The following is a 24,603-nucleotide window of genomic DNA, read 5'->3' as shown; positions in this document are numbered from 1 at the left end:
TGCCGTTCTTTCTTTGAGAAAGTCGGAAATGTAGGCCAAAGTTCTATCGCCTGCATTCAGCTGGGATAGGCCATTTAAGATGGCCTGATGGGCTACATTATCAAATGCTTTACACACCCAGGCCCAGTATGGTACGAGTGACTCTAATTGGGCGTGGATCAAGAATGTCTTGTTGCAGTTGAAGCATAATCTCTTGTGTTGATAGACACGCTCTGAAACCAATTAGCGTGTCATTTATTAGTAGGTGTTCTGTCTCAATGTAATTGTTTATCCTGTTTAATATTACATGCTCCATGACCTTGCCTAAGCAGGAGGTGAGAGAAATTGGCCTAAAGTTTCCCAGTTCTAACCGCTTGCCCGGTTTTGGCATGAAGATGACATTGGCATGTTTCCAGCTAGGTGGAACTTTTCCTTCGGTCCAGTGGGTGTTAAAGAGTTTAGTGATTTCGCTGATCGAGCGATCATCTAAATTTCGGAGCATTTTGTTTGTTATGCTGTCTTCCCCGGCAGCGGCAGTGGTTTTAATCTGGCTGAGGACGGCTCTAACTTCTGCTACGTCTATATCGCTATCTAAAGCTGGATTGCTTTCTCCTTCATATTTAGCTGGAGTGGGTATGTCCTTGTTGGTGTTGAAGTATTTGCTCTGCAGTTCCTGTATTAAGTCATTCTCGTCCCCAGGATAAGAATGAATGAGTTTCTGCATGTTCTTACTTGTGATTGACTTGGTTTGTTCGGGGTATATTAGAAGTCTGAGTAGAAACCAAGAGTTCTTGTTAGCTAATTGACCACTGAGCCGGTCACACATTTGGTGCCAGTGTCCTCGGCTCAATGTTTGCGTGTATTTCTCGACTTCTTTGTCAATTTGAGCCATCTTCCCACGTAAGGTTTTTTTTTTTGCGACATCCATCTCTTCTGGATACTTTCCCTAGCCTCCCACAAGTGTATAAGCCGTGAGTCAGGGGATGGGTGATCCTCCTCGATTTCGGCTTCGGCGGTGGCCTTGTTAGCGTCCTCGATTAGGTTGGGTTCACAAACTCTTCCAAGTTTGTGATTGCGATGTGTTCCCTCTCGCTTCTAATGTCTCTAAAGGTAACCTGCGATACATTAGTGGTGCAGGTGGGGTGTACTTCACCACTTCTCACATTCTGTCTCTAAAGGTGTCCCATTTAGTATGTTTCACTTTGAATTTTCCTTTCTTGATTTTACTGAGAGTGTGGTGGCTATGATGTAATTATCGCTGCCTGCATTAGTTTCTGTGTTTTCCCATTTGGCGAATTCTATGTTTTTGATGAATGTTAAGTCGGGCGATGTGTTTCGACAGACGCTGTTACCTACTCGGGTGGGGCGTTCTGGGTCTGTGAGGAGAGTTAAACCAAGCTCTAGGGAGGTTGTTCATAGGCTGGTCCTTTTCTTGTCACAAGACTGATAGCCCCATGCCGAGTGGTGAACATTGAAGTCGCCTACTATAATTAGTGGTGAGCTTCTGGCATGTTTCTGCGCGTTTACAATAAGTCTGGAGGCAACTATGCCCCTGTTCTTTGGGGGGTGATAGGCGTTTAGAATGTATGAGGTTGGGTAAGCTTTCTTTCTGGGGAGGATTTCTACGAAGTTGTAGGATATATCCTCGATCCCGAGTTCTATCGTGTTTGCGGTGAGGTTTCTATGCATCATGAGTGCCGTGGAGGGATTACCGCCCTCGGTCACTTTCGCATTGAAGTCACAGAAGGGATACCAAGAGAAGGGAAGCGCAGTCGGGAACGGCAGAAAACTAGGTGGGGTGATGAAGTTAGAAAATTTGCAGGCGCAAATTGGAATCAGCTTTTGGAGATCGCAGGGAGAGGCCTTTGTCTGCAGTGGACATAAATATAGGCTGCTGCTGCTGCTGCTGCTGATGATGATATACAGCGCTTATTTACAACCGCCTAGCGAGACTTACATACAAGTGTGCCTTAAACAAACGGACCCCCGAATTCCGGCTCGTGTACAGGTCGCGCCATCTGTCGCTGGTTTGCAGCGGCGCTCCACGTCACTCTATGGTGAAGTCATGGGAACCTGGACAGTTCCGCAACCTTCGGAGCGCGCGCAGGCAACACTGCGTTGTTGTTGCCAGATCTGGTTGAACGAAAAATCCACAGAAAAGACCGCATGTCTCGATACCGGTTGTAAGCCCGGTGTAGAGTTTTGCCTATCGTTCATTTTTAACAGCGAAGCTGTTCTAGCTAACCGTAAAAAGTGGCGCCTGCTGTCGCAAAACCTCGCCGAGCTATGACGTCACTGCGTTGCCTAGCAACCACCTCGCGGAGCGGCGTGTGCCTCGCCTTCTCTCAGTGCCGTGCACGTGTTGCCTTGACATGGGACGTTAAGGAGAGGGAAGGAGAGCATGCGCGCGGCGCGCGCAATGCTCGGGAGAGGGAAAGAGAAAATGAGAGCGAGACAGACAGAGAAATAAGTTAATTGTAGCAGCACCACGGTGTAAGAATACCGTGAGCAGCACCATCGAGGCAATGCGCAGAGCTGCTGCCTACGCCGCCCGCGTTGCCTAGCCGCGCATGTGCCGAAGCAGTAGCGACATACATGCCAGGAACGCTGTCGCTCGTAGGCGCCGACGCGTCCAGCGCTAGTCACGCGGCCTGTCGCGCCTCCCAAAATGATACCTTCCCTACATGCGTAGTTAAGACCTAGCAGACAACCAAGTTAATACTTGGCAGTAGCAGCCAGTAAGACTTGAGGATTGACACTTTCGCTGTGCTTAAGCTTTGCACGACCGAGTGCAAACTTGCCGTTTTTTTTCCCTCTTGGGAAGGTCGAGCCGACTTTCTGGCGCCACGTCTTTCCAGTAGTGACCAATTTAGACGAGCTCGCGGCGGGCGCTGCTTTGCTAACGCCGTCATGCCCGTGGGGAGGCGATTAGCGACGTGCGTTCCCTCCCGCCGCCCGCGAGTTTCATATCTGCCCCTTTGTTGCTCCTGGCTAGCCCCAGCATTCTGAGAGAAGATTGTGGGACCGCACACTGAACGGAGCCATTGCGTTGATTTGACCCCGCGGTACGACTAGTATGACGAAGTGAGTTGGCTGGTCAGGGGGGAGCCGCTCCAAGTATTTGAGTAATTAGCGGACAAGCACCTATGCGTCTTAGTGTCGCCGGGAGCGCGGGGGAGATATTGACTTTGACGCCTTCTTGGCGCCTGCCGCATGTTGTTCTATTTTTCCTGTTTGCACTTTTTTTAACGCAACAGCACTTAAGGCCCCGTGTCGCAGAAAATCAGGCGTCGGTGTCGACGTAGACATATTGCGTCGGCGCCCGCAGCCCAAAAATTATCCCGAACCACCCCGACATCGCAGGCCCTCCGCGTGGCGCAGAGGCGTTGGTGAAGTAATTGAATTTCTCAAAGTCAAATGCGTCAGAAAAATCGATCATTAAATAGGACCTAACCGCAACCTACAGACGTGATAGCGTCGGATAGTAATTTGAATATACGAGAAAACATAATTTTCTACGCGAAAACTCAAACAAAAACCCCTTTTCCAGCCTTTTTACAGTTCATACAACGGCGCGCCGGGGTTTTTTCCTTGCAAAAACACCACCCAGATGGCGCTCGCTGCCAAGGAGCCTACATTTAATGGTGTTCAGCAGCCCCGCGCGGAGGCGAAGTTGGAGGAAAAATAAAGCTGCAATTGCCGGGAAGCCTGCTAAGCAGCCAGGGACCTTTGAATGATGTCGCATTCCACTCTTCAAGGCGAAGCTTAGGCGTCCTCGACATTTTCTTGCGGAGAGGTTTTGAGCGCGCCAAACTAACAGGAGAAGTACCCGCCCCAGTTAGCGCCCCCTCTCAAGTGGCACCCGGGGCACGTGCATGCCCCACCATAGCCATACGCCACTAAATTGAACAGATAAATTGTAACGTGTGTACATGAAGGAATACATCGTTCATTCGACTAGTTGTCCGACCTTCAGTTCATATCTGATCATGGGTGTCGAGTTCGTCGTCGTGCGCTCACTGGAGACAAAATCTCCATAACATACACGCGACGAAGCTGATGGCGTCAAGTCCTTTCTGTTAACGCTGGCAATCCAAAGCGGACGCTTTTCTGCAACCCCAGCGGCGGAGTCCACCAAGTCGCCACGGCTGAAGATGTACTTCACGTTCGCTTCCGAAAGTTATCGTTGCAGCCGAATACAGCACAGTCATCATCATCATCAGCCTATATTTATGTCCACTGCAGGACGAAGGCCTCTCCATGTGATCTCAAATTACCCCTGTCTTGCGCAAGCTGATTCCAACCTGCGCCTGCAAATTTTCTAACTTCATCCCCCCACCTAGTTTTCTGCCGCCCTCAATTGCACTTCCCTTCTCTTGGTATCGATTCTGTAACTCTAATGGTCAACCGGTTATCCATCCTACGCATTACACTGCCTGCCCAGCTCCTTTTTTTCCCGCTTAATGTCAACTAAAATATCGGCTATCCCCGTTTGCTATCTGTTTCACACCGCTCTCTTCCTGTCTCTTAACGTTACTCCTAAGATTTTTCGATCCATCGCTCTTTGTGCGGTCCTTAACTTGTTCTCGAGCTTCTTTGTTAACCTTCAAGTTTCTGCGCCATATGTTAGCACCGTTAGAATGCAATGATTGTACACTTTTATTTTCAACGACAGGGGTAAGCTCCCAGTCAGGATTTGGCAATGCCTGCCGCATGCACTCCAACCTTCTGTAATCTTTTTTCTCATAATCAGGGTCCCCTGTGAGTAACTGACATACATAAATGTACTCGTTTACAGGCTCTAGAGGCTGATTGGCGATCCTGAATTCTTGTTTTCTTGCCAGGCTATTTAACATTATATTTGTCTTCTGCATGTTAATCTTCAACACCACTATTACACTTGCTCGGTTAAGGTCCTCAATCATTTGTTGTAATTCGTCTCCATTTTTGCTGAATAGGACAATGTCGTCTGCAAACCGAAGGTTGTTTGAATACTTCTTCTAAGCATGCAGAGCTTGAATACTTCTTCTAAGCATGCAGTGAATAGCATTGGAGAGATTGTGTCTCCTTGCCTGAGACCTTTCTTGATAGGTAGCTTTCTACTTTTCTTGTGGAGAATCAAGGTTGCTGGCAATCCTTGTAGATATTTGATATGATATTCACGTATGCCTCTTGTACTCCTTGACCTCGTGGCGCCTCTATGACTGCTGGTATCTCTACTGAATCAAATGCCTTTTCATAATCTATGAAAGCCATATGGAGAGGTTTATTGTGCTCCGCAGATTTCTCTATTACCTGATTTATGACATGGATATGATCCATCGTAGATTATCCTTTCTTGAAGCCAGCCTGTTCTCTTGGTTGGCTGAAGTCAAGTGTTGCCTTGATTCTATTGGAAATTATCTTGGTGAATATTTTATACTATACTGAAAGCAAGCTAATGGGTCTATAATTATTCAATTCTTTAGTGTCTCCCTTCTTATGGATTAGCATAATGTTGGCATTTTTCCAGCTCCCTGGCACACCTGAAGTCGTGAGGCATTGCGTATAAAGTGCCGCAAGCTTTTCAAGCATGATATCTCCTCCGTCTTTCGACTGTTATTCCATCTTCTCCAGCAGCTTTTCCTCGGGTCATGTCGTGCAATGCCCTTCTAACTTCATCGCTAGTTATAGAAGGAGCCTCTGTATCCGCTTCATCACTACTTCGAATGAAAGTAGCTTGGCTGCTCTGGGAACTGTACAGGTTAGAATAGAATTTTTCCGCTGCTTTTATTATGTAATCGAAATTGCTGATGATATTACCTTGCTTATCTTTCAGTGCATACATTTTGCCTTGTCCTATGCCAAATTTTCTTCACTGATTTCATGCTGCGTCAATATTTTACTGCTTCCTCAATCTTTTACACGTTATAATTTCGAGTATCCCTTACTTTCTTCTTGTTGATCAGTTTCGACAGTTCAGCGATTTCTATCTGATCTCTCGAGTTTGACACTTCCGTGTTTTGGCGTTTCTTTATTAGGTCCTTTGTTACTTGAGAGAGCTTAGCTACTGGTTGCCTTGGTGCCTTACCTCCCACTTCAATTGCTGCTTCTGAGATCAGCCTAGTTACTGTTTCATTAATTATCTGTATGTTGTCTTCATCTTACTGTTCTAAAGCTGCATAATTGTTTGCGAGCACCAGCCTGAATTGGTCTGCTTTTAATGTTACTGCGTCTAGGTTGGCCTGTTTCTTGTTGACTCATTTTATTCTTTCTCTCTTCAAATTGAGAGAAATCTTAGACCTCACTAACCTATGGTCACTGCACTTTATCTATACCTAACACTTCCACATCCAGCACTATGCTGGGATCGGCAGAGAATATGAAATCTATTTCATTCTTTGGCTATCCAGTAGGGCTTTTCTAGGTCCACTTCCTGTTGCTGCGTTTCCTGATGAAGGTATTCATTATTCGGAGCCTATTCCTTTCCGCGAATTCTACGAACATCTCTCCTCTAGTGTTCCTAGAATCGATGCCGTAGTTGCCAATTGCTTTCTCACCAGCCTGCTTTTTCCGCACTTTTGCATTGAAGTCGCATATTACTACTGTATACTGAGTTTGCACTTTCCTCATTGCTAATTCAACATCTTGATAGAACTTTTCTATTTCTTCATCATCGTGACTGGAGGTTGGGGCGTAGGCTTATACTACCTTCATTCAATCCCTCCTATTAAGCTTTCTTAGGACGACTGCTACTCTCTCATTAATGCTGTAGAGTTCATCAATGTTGCCCGCTATGTCCTTATGGACTAGAAATCCTACCCCAAATTATCTCTTATCTGGAAGACCTCTGTAGCAGAGGACGTGGCCGTTAGTCAGCACTGTATAAGCCTCACCAGTTCTTCTAACCTCACTAAGGCCAATAATATTCCAGGCAAAACCTGATAATTCTTCAAACAGCCCTCCTAAACTAGCCTCACTCGATAGGGTGCGAGTGTTGAACGTTGCCAGGTTCAGTTTCCATTGGCGGCCTCTCTTGACCCAGAGATTCTTAGCACCCTCTGCCGCGTAGCAGGTCTGACCGCCGCCTGGGTCAGGTGCTCCGCAGCCGCTGGGGACTGAGGGCCATGGGTAGATTGTCGGAGTCATGAGGGAGGTAGTGGCCTAATACTGCACCAGGAAGGCCAATTCCTGTTCTGGTGAGGGAGTGATTTTGTTGAGGCTTAGTGGGCCTTCCTAATTTGGTTGCACCTTGACTAGTATAGCCCCACTAGCTCTCGGCGATATTTCCCCCCCCCCTTTTTTTTGACGAGTCAGGCGCCACTCCATGCCTGAAAATACCTAAATACCTAAAACCCCCTAAATTAATAATTAATCTTACACTGAATACACTGCACCACTCTTCGATAGGTACCACATAAGAAAAATAAATGACTTGTACACATATACACTTCTACGGGAGTATTAGTTCAGTACAAAGAAACTTAACGTAAGGCTTGTGGAAATCACCAACCTGCATCACAATGTGCCTGCCTACACCACCCGCCGCACTGAAATATGAAATGTTGTAAAACACAGGACAAATTATAGCAAACAGATGCTTGAAAATATTTTACCGAGGTTACTAAATTCTTTTAAAGAGATAGATATTCATATTGCAAAAATGAACCCTCTAGAATTTAAGGCTTTTGTACGCTATTATACTTAGGTATCACTATATAAAATGTAATATATTCTTGCCTGCATAATTTTTCAATAAATCTTCTATATCGCTTATCGCTTAAAACTGACTTGGAAACCTTACATTGCCTTGTTTACGAGCGTCTTTTGATAATTTTGTGCTTTGCAACCACTGCTCTACCAAGTGTATAGGATGCAGGGCCGGTCAAGCCTCAAGAAGGCTTTTTACCTGTCATCCTCAACATTGCATTTGCCCTGTAATGTTGGAATAAATATTGTGATTTGATTTGATTAATTAAACATAGGTAGAGGCCGAGTAATCTCATACGCTAAGCAGCCTACGTCAGCAAACGTTAAATGCTGCACGTGTGCCGTATTCTTGTATTGTCACTCGTCCGTAGCTTCGCTTACGTGAATTCGATGTGAACGGGTCCAATCGGACGTCGAGCTGACCAAGCCCTATTGCGTTTTACTTGCATCGTTCCGCGTCTGGTGAGCCCCAAGACACCCGCGGGTGGGCTGACCGCAAGCCGACGGTCGCTTTTCAGCCCACCTTTGCCGGTTCACGTAAACCTAACTATATGGTCCGAAAAACAAAGGCGTATGCAGATTCAACGCACATCTTTCGTGAAGCTTTCGTGAAGCGGTTAATGAAATCCTATAAATTTTCCCGTTTCATTACTACGTCTCTGGCGTTAACAGAGACTGGCGCGCTAGCTGGCTGAGCTAGTTAGCGTTGGCACGGTAGAAGTATACGTGCTGTCGTGGCCTAATGGTTAGAGCACTGGGCTGCTCGACTGAGGCACCGAAGTTCGATACCACCGTCGGGCGCGTGGTCAATTTTTTGAAGATCGCAGCTCTTAGGCGTCCTTTCCTGCGGTGAGCGTCTGCGTTGCTCCTCGTGACCACGGTGGAAGAATATTTAGGTGTTGACACTGCGCGCGAGCGAGCGTCCAGATTATGTTCGGCCGCGCGCGGGCGCACCGAGTAGCTCTGCTGCGAGCAGATAGATGGCGCCGCGGCCAGCGGTCCCAGCTTAGCGGCGCCGGCGGCTTGGCATTCCTCTGCCTCCGCTAAATTTTCGTTCGTAGTGGAGTGAGTAAATCTCAAAGCGCGAAAAAAAATCGTTATTTCACATTAAAGTGATAAGTGTACCAGGCTTCGCTAGCATGAAGGTTCCTTGTGCAGGGCGTGGATGACGTCAACACGGATCAATCGGGCAGCACTCAAAGCCCACTGAAGATACCCTCGCGCGCGCAATTTGTTTCGTCCGGTCTAGCGGTTCATCCAAGCATAAAAAAACGAAAGTGTTAGCCACGTGCTACCCCTCGATCAGAAGAAAATAGTGACTGCTGCACCAGAAAATGTATTTCATGCTTATCGCTGCTTCCATTCACACTCAGAAAACCGTTCAATCGTCGTTGCGCGAATTCAACGTGGCCGCGATATAAATTAAGAAATGAAACGGCGCAAGCTTGCGATATGCAATGCACTAGAGCAAAGTGGCTGGTCATGGCTAGAACTTAAGATGAGAATGCACATCAGCTATGTAAAAACTCTTTCAAATGGGAATTTATTAGGCTTGACGAAGGCAGGCGTCTATCTTGAATTAGAGCATCACTACCACAGTTTACTGATAAAAACCTGAGCAAATGCCTTTTTTATTCCAATTCCACTTAAAATAGACCGTGTATATTATTCATTGGGCTTTCGTCCAATGAGGACTGAGTGACTCTTGCAGGATCTAAATAAGAAGAGGTAACTTTCTTTTTTCTTAAGTAGCATATAAGAATGTGCCAATGTAAGCGTGTTTGACAATGCATGCTACAGCCTGTCCACAAATACACTTACACCCACCACACAATAATCCTATAGACCTTTTTTTTTGCATAGACACAATACGAAAAAACTTGTGCATGAAGCAGCTCGATAATTTTAATAGGTGATAACCACCCCAGAAGCTTGCGGTCTCATACGCTCCCACAATGGAAAAATGTATAAAAACATGCAAGCGTGTAATATACACCGCACGCGCATTGTAAGAAAAATTCAGTAGCCAGGATGGAACAAATTTGAAAATCAGGCACACATCTGCACAGAAAACAGCAGTATTTTACAGGGTGCACAAATATTTCAAAATATGCAAATGTCACGTAGCTGGACAGAACCATAGTAATGTTGTTGCCGTCCCTTGGAGATACTCGGTTATTTTTTACATTTCGCATAATTAGATAATTAGTCGTATTTATTGATCAACTTCTCAATTATTATAATTAGATTAGAAAGTGTCAATGAGAAATTTGTAGAGCAACATCAAAGACTCCCGATACAGCTTTGTATTTCTCAATACGCGCTACGTAGAAGTGTTTTTTCGAGCATGAAAGAAGCTCACGAATACACGCAAAGTGCCTCGAGCGGCCAGTCGCGCGGCAATATTGCTGTATTCGCGGGTTTCGTTCATGCTCGGAAAACACTTTTATGTATCACGTATTGAGCAACAGAAAGTTATATTGAGAGTTTTCCACGCTGTTGTACAATTCTCTTTTTCATACTTTTTATCCAATTATAGCATTAAAACAGTTGAATAATCAATTATGAAAATAATTATGTAATTAAGCGGAATAAAAAAAATAATCTGAGTATCTCCAAGCGACGGCAGACAACATTACCTTGGTTCTGTCCAGCTACGTGACATTTACGTATTTTCCAATCTTGGTGCATGATAGTAAACCACCCAGTATATATCTTTTACATGCAGCAAAATTTGCACAAACTACTGCGGCACACAGGAGGTTCTCTCTTCCGCAGCGGATTTCGAGGTTTATTTGACCGTGTGAGGTTCCTTGAATAGTTTGGAAATAAGGTGGGAATCATTCTATCGAGCGCTCCGAGTAATATTGCCACGTGTCTAGCGCGGCGATGACGACGGCATAAGACACATCGGCACTTATGAAAAACATAGCAAAAAGAAGATGAAGAAGCAGTGACTAGCGCGCGCTATTTTAAAACCGTCCGTTCTTGTTACTGCCTCTGCCGACAAGTGCATTTCGTTTGTCCCTCGAGCTTTCGACTTCGTGACAATATGCCATCGATACCGTATCCTCTGAAAAATGGCTGGTGCAGACATGGTCGGTAGGCGTTAGAGTTCGGTCTGCCCTCAGATTTGCACGGCGCCACTGCTCTAGACGACCACTGTCGGACGGCGCTTTGAATAAAGGCACACGCTCCGCACAAGTCAGGTATTCAGAATTGCAGTTCGGAACGACGAAGCACTTTTTAGCCATTTCAAACGCCCCTCAGAAGGCCGCTGCCACCTTCGTCGAGGGCCCGTGGCGACAATACCCAAGCTCAAGCTCATGAAACGAACGCGAACAAAAATCGTGCCTTCAAAACAGCGCAACCGCACATGCAAGCAGGAAGACGAAGCAGCGGCAGCACGCGCCTTGCCGCCGAGGCTGGGACCGCATACCGCAGCGCCCTCTACGACGGCGCCGAACCAGCTGCAACCAAGCCGAACATAATCTGGACGCGAGCGAGCGGCGCTTTTGCGCGCGTTGGGGGGAGAGTGTCAGCACCACTCCTTATTCTTACACCGTGCTCGTGTTGGCGCTGAGCCGTGCTCCCTAAAGGGCTGCAGAAGATAGCGCCAACCTTTCCTTTCCAAATGAACCACTTACCCCCGTATTCAGAAATGCAACTTCGCTTCAAGTCCATGCTTGACTTGAGTTAAGGCCCAACCACAGGCACGCTTCGCCACGCGCCGGCAAGCGCAAATGCGTCAAAAGCGTCAGTCCCGAACGGGGTGACGCGTGCCGGCGCGCGGAGATTTTGCCAGCTGCCGATGCTAGAAAACCAGCGGCGCGAGCCGACGCGACGCCGGCGTCCACCAATCAGAGCCTGCAAACCGTCGCCGGCGTCCACCAATCAGAGTCCGCGAAGCCTCTGGCTGCTACGCCTGATGATGGCCGCCGATGCGAAGGCGCCGACACCAACGATCGTCCGAGTGCTTCGGACGCACGAGGCGCGTGACAGTGTTTCTGAAAGACAGTGTTGTGATACTAGGTAGGGATGGTCGATTAAATGTTTTAATCGATTAACAATTAATCGTTCGTCGCTTTAGCGTATCATCGATTAATCGATTTCGATGCGGGGTTTTTCGTCGATTAATCGATTAATCGACTTTTTTTCGGGCGCTTTAAAAAGGCTGAAACACAGTTATCTATTCACGTAAGTACCTATTTTAACGCTTGAAAGGTGGAACCAGGATAAGACATACAAGCGTATAAATTTTGATAAAGAATAATGTTTAATTTGTTAGAGGTCAACTATAATTGCCACTAGTGAAGGAATAAGCAATATACAGAGTGTTCATATTGACACGTGTACTTGTTTATCTTTCCCCGGTGACCGCTTTTCACCGGCTAACAAATGTTAAGGTGGTGGTCCCACTCCGGCGGCACCAGCCCCCCGTTTCGAGTACTTTTGGAGCAACCGTGGTGGCTCTTCTACTTAGGATATAAAGTTGTCGTATATGCCATAAAAAAGCCTAATTCTTGTAGATTCCAACTATTTATATTATAAAGAAATTGAATAATGTGATCTAGAAATAAATGTTCAAGATCAAGCATGATATACATGGTTTTTGCGAAATGTGTCTCAGTTGTGACCATATTTAGAAGAAACTACCGCATTTACTGCATTGCGGCTTGCTCTGTAGCTTTAGGACATATTTATCTATTTCCTAGACGCAGAAAAATAATGTTGAATTTTTACTTTTTGGATAACTTGCTTTTGAAGATTGCCAAATATCGCAACTTCTGTTGTAAACAGCCCGGCCACTACATGCTCTAGAAAGCTAAATTTTGGACAATTAGAGTTCAAGGAATTTCCATGTAGGACGCTAAATTTTATTCATGTACCTTTATTAGTTTTACACCGCACCTTCGTAGCTTTAGTACCTTCCCGCAAAAATGGGCAAAAGTAGGACCAGAATTCTAAATATTGCTTAATTTCGGTCGCATTATTAGGAAAGCCAAGAAAGGTACATAAATGAAATTTTGCATCCCAATTGGAAATTGCTTGATCTCTAATTTGTCGAAAATTTAGCTTCCTTGAGCGTTTAGTTGCCGGGATGTTTACAACAGAAGTTGCGATATTTTGGCAAACTTTAAAGCAAGTTATCCAAAAAGTAAAAATTTAACATTGTTTTGCTGCGTCTAGGAAATAAATATGTCCTAAAGCTACAGAGCAAGCCGCAATGCAGTAAATGCAGTAATTTCTTCTAAATATGGTCACAACTGAGACACAGTTCGCAAAAACCATGCATCTCATGCTTGTTCTTGAACATTTATTTCTAAATCACATTAATCAATTTCTTAATATTATCTATAGTTAGAATATACAAGAATTAAGCTTTTTTTGTGGTATATACCACAACTTTATATCCTAAGTAGAAGAGCCACCGCGGTTGCTCCAAAGGTACTCAAAACGGGGGGCTGGTGCTGCCGGACCGCCACCTTAAACGTTATCGCTCGGCGCAGGAAGCGCCTGCATGTATCGGAATTTTCTCGAACGTTATCGATGCTTCTATCCGTTGTCAGTTGTCACCGACGCTTATGTAATCTGATTGTATGAGCGACGCCAATTGTCTAGTACCTTCTGGAAGACACGCGGGTACCAGAGATTAGAGCACTGCACGGGCCGATTTTTGCGGCCCGGGCCCGGCCCGGGCCCCTTTTTACATTGGGTGGCCCACCCGAGCCCGATCAAAACCTTTATGGCGAGACCCGGGCCCGGACCGGGCCCGGAAATAATCTACGTTACCCGCCCGGCCCGGCCCGCTACCCTTTACCTTAAGCCCGAGCCCGGCCCGAGCCCGACTCGAAACTGGCCCGAACCCGGCCCGAGACTGAAAAATACATGTTTTTCAGAGTTGAGAAGCCCGAGAATAACTCGCAGAAAGCCCGAGCCCGGCCCGGGCCCGCGTCAAAAAACCTGAGCCCGGCCCGGGCCCGGGTCAAAAAGCACACGCCGTGCCCGAGCCCGGCCCGAGCCCGTGAAAAAACTGCTCTACCCGGCCCGGCCCGGCCCACGGGCCGGGCCGGGCCCGGGTTTTCGGGTAAGCCCGAGCCCGTGCAGTGCTCTACCAGAGATTACTATGGAACCTTCGATGACTCATGTATAAAAGCCGACGCGCTTCGCCGCTGATCAGATTTCGACGATCGCCGATTGTGTTCGCCGCTATCGTTGTGCTTCGAGTGAAACTTGCTTTTGTGGGCACAGGCTCGCCCAATAAAAAGTCCGTTTCGTCATTCACAGTTTTGCGACTGTTTTCTTCATCGTAACTACTACGTGACAACTACTACGGAATTTTTAAAAATCGCCTGTGGCAGGTAGCATAATCCTTATCGTTGAACGGTGGACATTAGTAGCACGAGCAATCGAAAGACATATTCAACCAATTAACAAAAAATGACTAATGAACTTCTTGGTTAATTACTTTATGACACATATCGCAATTTACGAATTGTAGCCGGTGAGTTTGCAAGACGCATCTACTTCAAATGAATTTCCAGGATGACACCAGTTTCCAGATACTATTTCTCAAAGTGTGGAACGAAATACATGGACGTTACAGTTACTTTTGTGCTTCAATGCATTTTGGTAAAAAATTAAGTGGAACAACAGTGCATTTTTACGGCGAGTATGATGGCGCCTATCTCCAAACTGGTGTCATTCTGGAAATTCATTGCAAGTGGATACGCCTGACAAGATCACCGGCTACAATTCGTAAATTGTTATATGTGTCGTAAAGTAATTAACTAAGAAGTTAATCAGTGATTTTTCGTTAATTAGTTGAATATGTGTTTCGATTTATCGTGCGAATTTGCGCCTCATCGAATAACCCAGCTCAATGATAAAATTATGCTACCTGCCGCAGGCGATTTCTAAAAATTCCGTTAAACTTAAAAATGAACACCCTGTATGTTAAACATGGCGCTTACTGAGGAGGGTGGGCATGGAGGAAGGAATAACTAGAAGAGAACATCGCAGCACGACTGACATCAAGAAGTAATGGCGCAACACGTGATCGCCACATCAGAGCGCGCGGTAGGTTTAATGCTGCCGGGTGCAGGGCAGCAGCGCAGGTGAACGGGTGCGCACTGATTTGAAACTGCTGCGAACCCAACATTATCGGCCAATACGTTGTCACTCAGGGTCACGTGTTGACCCTACTGCAAAGTAAAAAGCGAAGGAAATCACTTGACGGTGAGTTCGCTTGCCAAGACTAGCTGCCTCACGTAATGCTCTCGCCTAGTTTATTTCTTCCTCCACGGGGGCGGCCTCTCTCCGGGCCCCAGGCAGCCTGTGTGACGTGCGCGTAAAGCGGGGAAGCGCTTGGCCAGCTCGACATGACTCGGGAAAACAGTCGACAGTCGCTCTCGGTCTTCGCAGCCGCGCGGTCGTTGCTCGTACTCCGCATTCTACAGTACGATTTCAAAATTTTCACGCCACTTTAGTCACTGTCTGGAAAACGATTAATCGAACTGCTTTAATCGATTAAACCGATTAAATTAAAGGTACACATCGATGACGATTAATCGTTTTGCGGCGTACTTTTAGTCGATTAATCGATTAATCGTTCATCGATATTACCATCCCTAATACTAGGCCGACACGACCCACGACCGTGGGTGGTGGAAGTGCGACGAGAATTCGTGCCGCGTTCCAACGACGCCGCCGAACCCAACCTGCCGGCCCGCTGGATTCCGCCGATCTCAGTGCGATCGTCTGCTAAAACATCCAACCTAATCACGATTGCAGACGATTGCGGCAACGCCTGTGCTTGTTGTATGTATATTTTCTTGGCTCGAAACGAATGGAAACTTGCTTTCTAAGTGCGAAGTGTGGATAATCAGCACTCGTCTACCGCCGATGTTGTTTACATTACGCGTAGGCCTAGCGCGCCCGTCGAGTTCGACCGGCGGTGAACGAGCCCAGCTGAGAAACTCTGCCGAAGGAAATGAAATTTCAGTTACGTTTTGCGCTGCTGTGATTTGAAATATGGCTCTCCTGAGTTCGTGCTCTGTGTGGTGTGGTGTAAATGAACCGTGTGGAACTTCAGGTGGTGAACCGCGGCGTGTTTGGTGTGTGAATTATGTGGTCTCGGGACTCGGGTTTAACGGGCGAGCTCTGCGCTGTTTCCAGCGGCAACGATAACTTGCGAAAGCGAAAGACACTAGTAGCCGAACAATGGGAAATACGCGTACATCTTCAGCCATGCCATCCGTTTAGTTGAAAGTGCACTCTTCGATTCGGCGTGTGAAATCTAGTTTAGTACAAGTTCACAATACTCCTTCACTCACTTCTTTCAAATGCAGGTGTCTTATGGGCTAGTTGGCGATAAATCGCTCGTGCAGCGCCCAAGAACGCTGACACACTGAAGGAAACGTGATACAGCACTGTCATGTGTTCTTGTAGTTGAGCGCCTGGAAAAAAAAATCTGTTTGCACTATGTGCACCGTGTGCAATGCATAGGAGGACCTGCGTCATAAGGAGGACCTTATGCATGCTGCTGCGTATACCAGGATTGCTTCGATGCCTGCTTGACAAGCAGCACGTACTGAGTCAGTGAAACTGCAATTGGCTTTTGATATATTTTTTGTTTTGTTTATGGAAAGAGCAAGTGGTGTGAGTGCATGCATTGCAGGGAAGGGGTAAATGTGTCATCAGTGCATTTCGCAGTCTGTATGCTTAAGCTGCCCAAATCTCTTCAGCTTGCACTAAAATGCATCTCGCTGTAACCAAGTTCCTAATGCATCTTCGCAGAATGTGTTTAATTCACTAGTTAACACTTGCACTGCAACATTATGCCAATACGCAGTGCAGCATATGCGCTTGAAATAAATACATTTTGTAAAGGTGGACGACTGGGCCTACAATAACAAACTTTGTGTTAGCACTGAAATAAGTGCTGCCATGCATATCAGCCACACCACAACCTCTGTGCACCCAACCTACTTCCTCAGTGGCACCTCCATGAAGACCGTTCGGACCCTTCCCACCCTGGGTGTAATATTCAGCCCTTTTCTCGACTTTTCCGCACAAGTCACTAGGCTCGTCGCATTCTGGGATTTGTGACCTGTCTCTCCCTTCCCTGGGGACCTGAGGTTTTCAGAGCACTCTACACTTCGCTGGTACCACCACAGCTTGAGTACTGCTCATCAGTTTAGTCCCCTTACCAAACTCATCTCGCTGACAAACTTGAGCTTGTTCAGCGCCGGGCAATGCACCCCCCACCCTCTACTCCCATATTTTCGATCGTCGCAAGCTCATGCCAGCCTACAAGGATCACCTCAAAGCCCTTAAGTGGCGCACCCTGCAATACCAGCGCAAAATTGCACTTGTCCGTCTATTCTGCAGGGCGCTGTGTGGCTCTCTGGAAACACTTATATTTCTTCTTCTGTCCGTCTGAACAAGCCATCAGGACAGCCTGAGCCCCATCACACCTGTACAGTCCAACGCCGCAACTCCATTCTTATACAGAGCTTTCTCTCCATTAGGACTCCCAGTCCTTGCGACCGTAGTGAAACGGCACTCCTGTGCATTGTGCACCGTCGACTTCCCAGTTATTGCCCTGTATGTGCGTGTGATGTGTTCTGCAAGTGAGCAAGCGTGTTTGTGTGTGTATGTGTGTGTGTGTGAGCGAGCGAGCGCGTCATCTAGAGCAAATTCCTGCTCTAGATGGCTGACTATCAGACGCTCTAGCGTGCAAGCATGAGCCTTACTTTTTTAGCCTTGCGAGCTGTCTTGAGTGCCATGGTACTGCTAAGGTTATTATTATTATTATTATTATTATTATTATTATTATTATTATTATTATTATTATTGTTATTATTATAGTTATAATGATCCCTACAACCAAATTGATGGTGTTGAAGCCAGCACGACACATAATTCAAAATATTTTTGGAGCTTCGTGCGCTGTCATTCTTCTAAAGAGAGCGCCAAAGAGGTGTCTTCTTGATGAAAATGGTGATGATGTCTTGAACACTGTTGATGCCTTTGCAGAACATTTCTGTTGTGTCTATTGTGTAAAGGATGCTTCAAGTAACCTTCCTTCTCAGCCTGGCACAGTGTTTATGCTATCAGTCAATGAAGACCTTGTTTTCAAGTGTATGAAGTGCCTCAAACCTTCCCTTTCTTGTGGTGTTGATGGTATTCCTCCCACATTGCTTAAGACGTATAGAAGCGTCCCTGTTGTCCCAAGCATCTTCCATAGTTCCCTAAAGTCTAGCATATTATTTAGCACTTGGTTAGGTAGCATGGATATTGCCCGTGCACAAATCGGGTGCTGCAAGTGCAGTTACTAACTACCAGCCTATATCTATCTGCTGCATTGAGTCAAAAGTGTTTGAATCGGTATTGCATTCCCTGCTTTCTGTTAGTGCTAAGAACATTTTATTAGATGGACAGCATGGCTTTGTATGCAGACGACTTAAGGATATTTAAGACTGTCAACAGTGTTCACGACTGCATTGACCTCCAAAAAGACATTTTCTCACTCTCAAGCTGGTGCAGAAACAATAATGGTATGTACTCTTAAATGCTTCCAAAACTATGGCATTAAGTTACACGAGCAAAACATATCAGGTACAATTTTCATACGCCCTTCGGGATGCTCCACTGTCCAGTGTCGATGAAATCAGAGATCTTGGTGTGTACTTCGACAAAACACTAAGCTTCTGTTCACACATTAAATATGCACAAAGTGCCCTTCACGCTCTTGGAATTGTATGTCGTATATTGCATGATGACCACTCACCTGTTCTGTTTCTGAAATCGTATGCTGCTGTGTGCATTCCACTACTAGAGTATGTCTCTGTAGATTGAGGTACAACATGCAAATCTAATTCTGACATCACTGCATGCATCCAGAATAAATTGATATCTGTCTTCCAGCACCACTTTTGCCATTCTGGTCGACCATAGTCCAGCACTCTCAAGTGTACCTCAACTCACACCTCTAGACTCCCTTACACCTCACCCCTTCGATTAATGAAGTTGTTAGTCACTCATCCAAGACTTATTAAATCATGCCTTTTCGTTCCTGTATAAGGTGGTCCATGGCATTATACTTTCCCAAAGCTGCGCAATTTGTCGTGCTGCAACAGTATACCAGGTAACATTCCGCATTCTCTGCCTGGCCTTGTTCCAATAAAGACTGTCCTATATATGGCTCGACTCCGAAAAACATAATAAGAATTGTGCCTGCATTGACATATTTCAGAGTTCATTTCCTATGTATTGTATATATGTAGATAATCATGTTGTATGATTAACTGCAGTTTACGCTTCCTTGTTTTCTTTTCCCTTATATGTTTCTCTATCTCGCATTGTTTCGTCTTCCACATTTGTGTTCTCTGTACATTTTGTCTCGCATATTGCTTTTTAAGTGCACCAGTCAGAGGCCCTCTAGCTGTTTCAGGGCCCTATAATAAACATTTGATTGATTGGTTATTGTTACTGTAATATGAAATTGATCTTTAAATATGTACTAGTATATTAGTTTAGTTCAGTAGCTTGTGTGCAATATTATTATAGTGTGACAGTTTTTTAAAGCATCCATTAAGTGTAATAAAACGCTGTTTGCTTGATCATATGCATTGTGCCATTAATTTCTTCTGGGGTTTAATAATGGTTGGCTGCCATGTCCAGTGTTGTGCAATATATGGCACAGCAATTGTTACATGCCTCACATAACAAATTGAATGTCTTTCTCATTCGAAACATCATTGTAGGCTGAAAACAATAAACAAACTGATATTTCTTTCCGTTTTTTTTTGTGGGAACTTGAAGTGTATAAATTTTAAAAATAACCTGTTTACATTATTTTTTTATATTATGCAAATGAGCTGCCCATACATTTGAATAAGTGCTTCAAGAGTACGAATAAGTGCTTCAAGGCCTCCCGATGCGGTGTTGATGCTTCTAAACAACCTAGAAAAATTAAAGGTTCCATGGGAAAGATTAGACAAACAAGAATCAGGAGACAAGCTACGAAACTGGTAAATTTTGGCTGTTCGAAATGTATCTTTGTGAGCGCCACAAGTGTTTCAATTAGTTATTTATTTTTTTGCTGATTTTCTCAGAACCCACTTACGCGTTTCATTCATGCACCAACAAGCATAATTATATTTTTAATACAGATTTTTCACTGATACTTTGCGTAGTTCCTACGTAGTTCTTAGGTAATTCTTACATAGTTGGCTGTGCAACGAACTACAAAAAAAAAAAAAAAAAGAGATCGTACGAGAGCTATTGATGTGACATGCCATGCTCGTGCAGGTGTTTGCAAAGTGATCTTGCAGACGACAAAGCGAACGCAATCGCTAATGTCGATAGCTTGTGCAGTTATGTTCAAGGAAACCGTTGCGGCAGGCGTACGTTCATTAATCAAACGTGTTTTTTTATATCTAAAATAGCATACAGATCACTGACTTATTGTTTCAAGCTCAGTTTACAGAAGGCTGTTTTAGGCCGCACTTGGACGGTTGAAGACAAAATGGTCAAGCAACAGTGCACCGCAGCCGAGGAGCGAGCGCCGGCACGCGTCAGAGCTAATATCCTGTGGTTGCGCGCCCTTTTCCTCCAGCCGACGCGAAGCGGCGCGTTCGCTTGTCGGCGCGCGCGGGAGCGCGCCGACGCATGCCTGTGGTTGGGGCTTTAAGTGACGCCTATTGTGAACGTGCCGAAGCAAACGCAGTGAGTGTCCATGGCATGTTCACGCCAGGCGTCCTTTAAATCAAGTCAAGCATGGGCTTCAAGCTAAGTTGCATTTCTGAATACGGCGGTTAGTAGTGCTCGTGACCGAGCGAAAGATGAACGCGGAGCGGGAGATAAAAGACGGCGAGGAGGAAAGCGGAGGTATGAGGAAAGCGTGAGAAGCGTAGTGCCGCGCAGATGGTGCATGAGTAGCACGTGTCGTCTGTACGGAAACAAAGCGCTGCATGAGCGGAGGCGGCTGCTGTGAATCGCGCGTCACTCACGCGCTGCTTCTCGCGATTAGCGAGGCAGTCACGCCACACTTCGATCCGTTTCCAACGTTTGGCACGAGACAACCTCGCCAAATGAAAACACGTATAAAGCTGCACTTCGGATTATAGCTGCGCTCTAAATTTCGGATTAGGAAATCGTAATCATCGGCGATTTTTTTTTTCTGTTGGGTGTGAGCCATTCGGCAAGAGCACCTGGGCAGCAGCTCCCAGCAGCCACGGGCATTAATGTCCAGAAGGGCGCTCTATGGCAAGATACTTCACTAGAGATTTTTATCGCGAGGACTCGATAGACAACGCAGCGCCTTGGCACAACATCACGTAACGTCGGCACACTTATCGACAGTCTATCATAATTCGTGGTCGAAGAGCAAGCACCGCTTTAATCGCGCTGTCTTTTGTCGTTTTCCCTCCCAGGGCAAACGTGGGTGTTGGGAGGGAAAACGACAAAAGACAGCGCGATTAAAGCGGTGTGGCGCCCACGGCGGCGGCATCGCCCTGTGCGACCGCGTCGCCGGGTTCGTCTCCGGGGGCGGCGATCGCCCAGGGCGGGTCCGTGCCGGTGGCCACGACCACCGCCAGCACGGACCTGCCCGAGGTGATCATCGAAGCCGACGCCCGCACCGAGGGTGCGGGGGCCGAGTACTCCGTGAAAACCCCGCGGTAGCGACCGCGCCGATTTCGCAATAGTAGCCCGTTCACCATGATCGCAGCCATCACAGACGCAACTAGTTCGTAATGACACCGCTACTGCTGGGCAAGCTACCAGTGCGACGAGATGGTTCGAGGCCCCCTTGCCAATAAAGCGGTCTATGTCGAGACCGCTTTCTCCGCGTGTCCCGTCCGCGGTTGCGATTAATTGCCTTACGCTTACTCCAGTGGCCTGTGGGATCCAATGCTTGCTTTAACTGGCCTGCCTAACTAAATGAAAAAATAAATGCCGTCTATCATTTGTCCTGCTTATTACTCAAGATCGCTCTAGCAATGCTGCCTCGTTTTTTGTCATGTTACAATAATTAGTCTCCTGGGCTCTCCATCCAGCCTAGAGCACCTACGACGCTTGGAATATTTATTTATTTCTAGTTTGACAATGTGCAGCGTTCGTCCCTTACCTGCATCCCGCTCACCCTTTGCACTCCCCTTTTCGGTGAAAGTAACAGGCCCCCATAATTGTAGGCGGCCGTGTTTGGCACATAGACATAGCGGAATAGGTCCTCACTTGGTGGTGGAGTTTTCAACCCACTTTCGACCACTCACAGTGGCGGCCCAGCAGCTCCTGTGTTCCTGGCATGCATGCCGCTACAAGAGTATAATGGCCGCCGAAGCAAGGGCACATGTTTCAGCGGGTCACGTTGCCTCGATCGCTAGGCGAGCTGAATCACTCACCGTGAGGTTGAGCTCGCGCACGGTGAAGTTGGCGTACTGTTCGACGAGACAGCGCATGTCGTCAGCCATGGTGCCGTTGGTGCCGCCGGGGGGCTCCTGCCACACGGCGCGGTTGCGCTCCGGGTCGTACATGATGCCTGCGAACATGACGCAACGCGGCAGCGTTGTGTGTAACCAACATATAGGGTGGCCTAAACACGTCTGTTATGGCGGTAGCAATTATATGGATACTCCTAGCGAATTTTTGCCGTCGTTGTAGCCGCGAGGTTCCGTATATATATGTATGCTATATGCCAAACCATTCTATCACTAAAGTCGCTCATAGCAGGTCTTACATTCCTGCCAAAATTATTCCTCAGAATTTTGAGAATGGCAGCCCAGAAACAAATATTACGAAAAAAAAGAAAAAACGGACAGCGCATGTATTTTATCTTAAATCATCTCAGACTTAAATATTAAAAGAGCGAAACAATAACAGAGCTGAAACCTGAAAATGATGTCATTTTATTGGCGACGCTGTGCAGTATACTTCCGGGATCGGGCAAGAAAAGGTCTGAAACATACCCGATGCTGAAAAGTTGTGGTAAGGTGGCTTTAATAAGCACAAATGAAAGTGTCCGATGGCAGGATAAGTGGTCTAGCATAACAGCTCGTTTAATTCAGTTTCTACTTCCACTACAGCTACACTACACTACACTACAGCTTTGTGTAATATTCGAACATGTTGCTATCGCATTCATTGCATTGCTGGTCTCACGCGCGCACAGGGAAACAGCGTCGCTACGACCGCTGACGCGCGCCAAGAGTGCGAGAAAGAGCAGCGTCGGCCGTTCGCCAGCCACGAGTGCCTCGATGCCCGGAGGCAGCTGTTGTGCGTGGCTGCGGTCGCGTTACTAAGCAGGGCGAGCGCTCTTCCGCGGCGTTTGCTAGCAACGCGCGGCATGGAGCGAGAGATGTTGAGGCCATTGTTCAGCTGACTGATCTTTAGCGTTTACGCTTATATGTGCGAGGTTCGCCGTTGCCTATATACGACCGACGTGTCGGTTGGTGGGTTGCGCATAATATCGCAAAAATGATCTACGAAAGGTACCACTCCTGGTACGTTGAGCTTTTGTGAAGAAGTCGGCGGTTACCGCCGCCACATTGGAAACGCGTCATGTTGGCTTTATGCGGTGGGTATGCTTATATATTCGTGAATTCGGCTATCTCGAAACTACGCTTATCTGTAATTTTTTTTCCAGTTTTTACTACTTCGAGTTAAAGGGGTATTACTGTATAACGAATTTGTTTGTATATGGAACAGCTATAAAATCCCATTGAAAATTTTTGGATAAAATATTTTTTGATATATCGATCTTTTTTGCGATTCCCTTCCGATTCCGTATATCTGGGTTCGACTGTATATCGAATCTGAAGGGGATGACAAAAACGTTCGATATATAGGTAAGTCGGCAGATAAAAATTTTATACTGAAAATTTCAAAGGGATTTTGCACCTGTTCAATGCACAAAATAATTCGTGTGGGTTCGATATATACGGGTTCGACTGTATTGCCTTTTTTTTCTCGTCGAAAGCAGAGCTAAGCAGTTGGTGCGCGTTTTTAACAGGCCGCATTGGAAATGCTGCAATTAATAATTTGTGGCGCTCTCGGCTAATGAAAGCTTCGTATCGTAATTATGAAGTAGACATCTACCCAAAACGCACAAAAACCGCGACACAAAATTATTGTGTCAGTACTCCTTTACTCTGGTGTAAAATGCACATATGCAGAGAGGTTGGCTGTTCTGTGCAGCATTTTTGCGATTGCGTTTCCGCCAGTAGCTCTTCTCTGGAAAGGAACTGCTTGGTTTGGGTTTCTATCTCATCCTAACAAGAAGAGCTTCAACCAGAAGTTCCTTCTTTCCATTGGTTGTCAATCTTGATGCTGTCATCTTCAAATGTGGCGGGCTGCACAAATGATCGACGCACTTCTAGAACAACCATTTGCAGATGTTACTTCTGACAAGTAACTTTATTGACTAGATTTGATGTCAGGCGCGCAATTTTTACTTTGAAAGGTACACTAAAAAAACGGGGTACCTTGCACTAGTGGCGCAAGGCTAAAGACAAAGCGGAGCTGATGGGTTCCTAGCTGGTCCTGGGTATACGAAGTGATGCTAAGTCATACGAATTGCCAAGTGATGCTAAGTTATACGAAGTGTATAAGCATTTCCTTGTGGTCCATGGCATCGGGGAACGCCTCGCCAAGCAGTTGCAGTCCGAGAAGAAGTGGGGCGAAAGCTATGCACAGTGTACGGGCGGCGCGCAGCAGACAACACGCCGGGATGACGTCACGGCGAATGCGCAGTAGCGCGCCGCTGGTAGGAGCTCGGCCGAGCCGCCGCCAGAAGGCCGTTTCACATGGCGCGATTTTCACACAGCGACACAGCGAATTCCGTCGCTCAGCGACCGCCGCGACGCCGCGGGCTCTCCGCGACGGGATTCCAACATGTTGGAATTTCCGTCGCTGAGTCGCAGCGATCGG

General features: G+C 46.5%; 1 protein-coding gene across 1 annotated transcript in view; it reads right to left on the bottom strand.

The window, feature by feature from the left end:
* The window catches only part of LOC119445361 (neprilysin-4), a 191,880-nt gene that overhangs the window by 24,252 nt on the left and 143,025 nt on the right, over positions 1-24,603 (bottom strand). The window contains exon 9 of the mRNA XM_037709669.2: positions 22,080-22,216. Coding sequence (XP_037565597.1) covers positions 22,080-22,216 — 137 coding nt within the window. The remainder of the gene's footprint in view (positions 1-22,079; positions 22,217-24,603) is intronic.

The sequence above is a fragment of the Dermacentor silvarum genome, chromosome 3, assembly GCF_013339745.2.
Source record: "Dermacentor silvarum isolate Dsil-2018 chromosome 3, BIME_Dsil_1.4, whole genome shotgun sequence".
In the NCBI taxonomy this organism is placed as follows: Eukaryota; Metazoa; Arthropoda; class Arachnida; order Ixodida; family Ixodidae; genus Dermacentor; species Dermacentor silvarum.
This window is presented reverse-complemented; position numbering and strand designations above follow the sequence as displayed.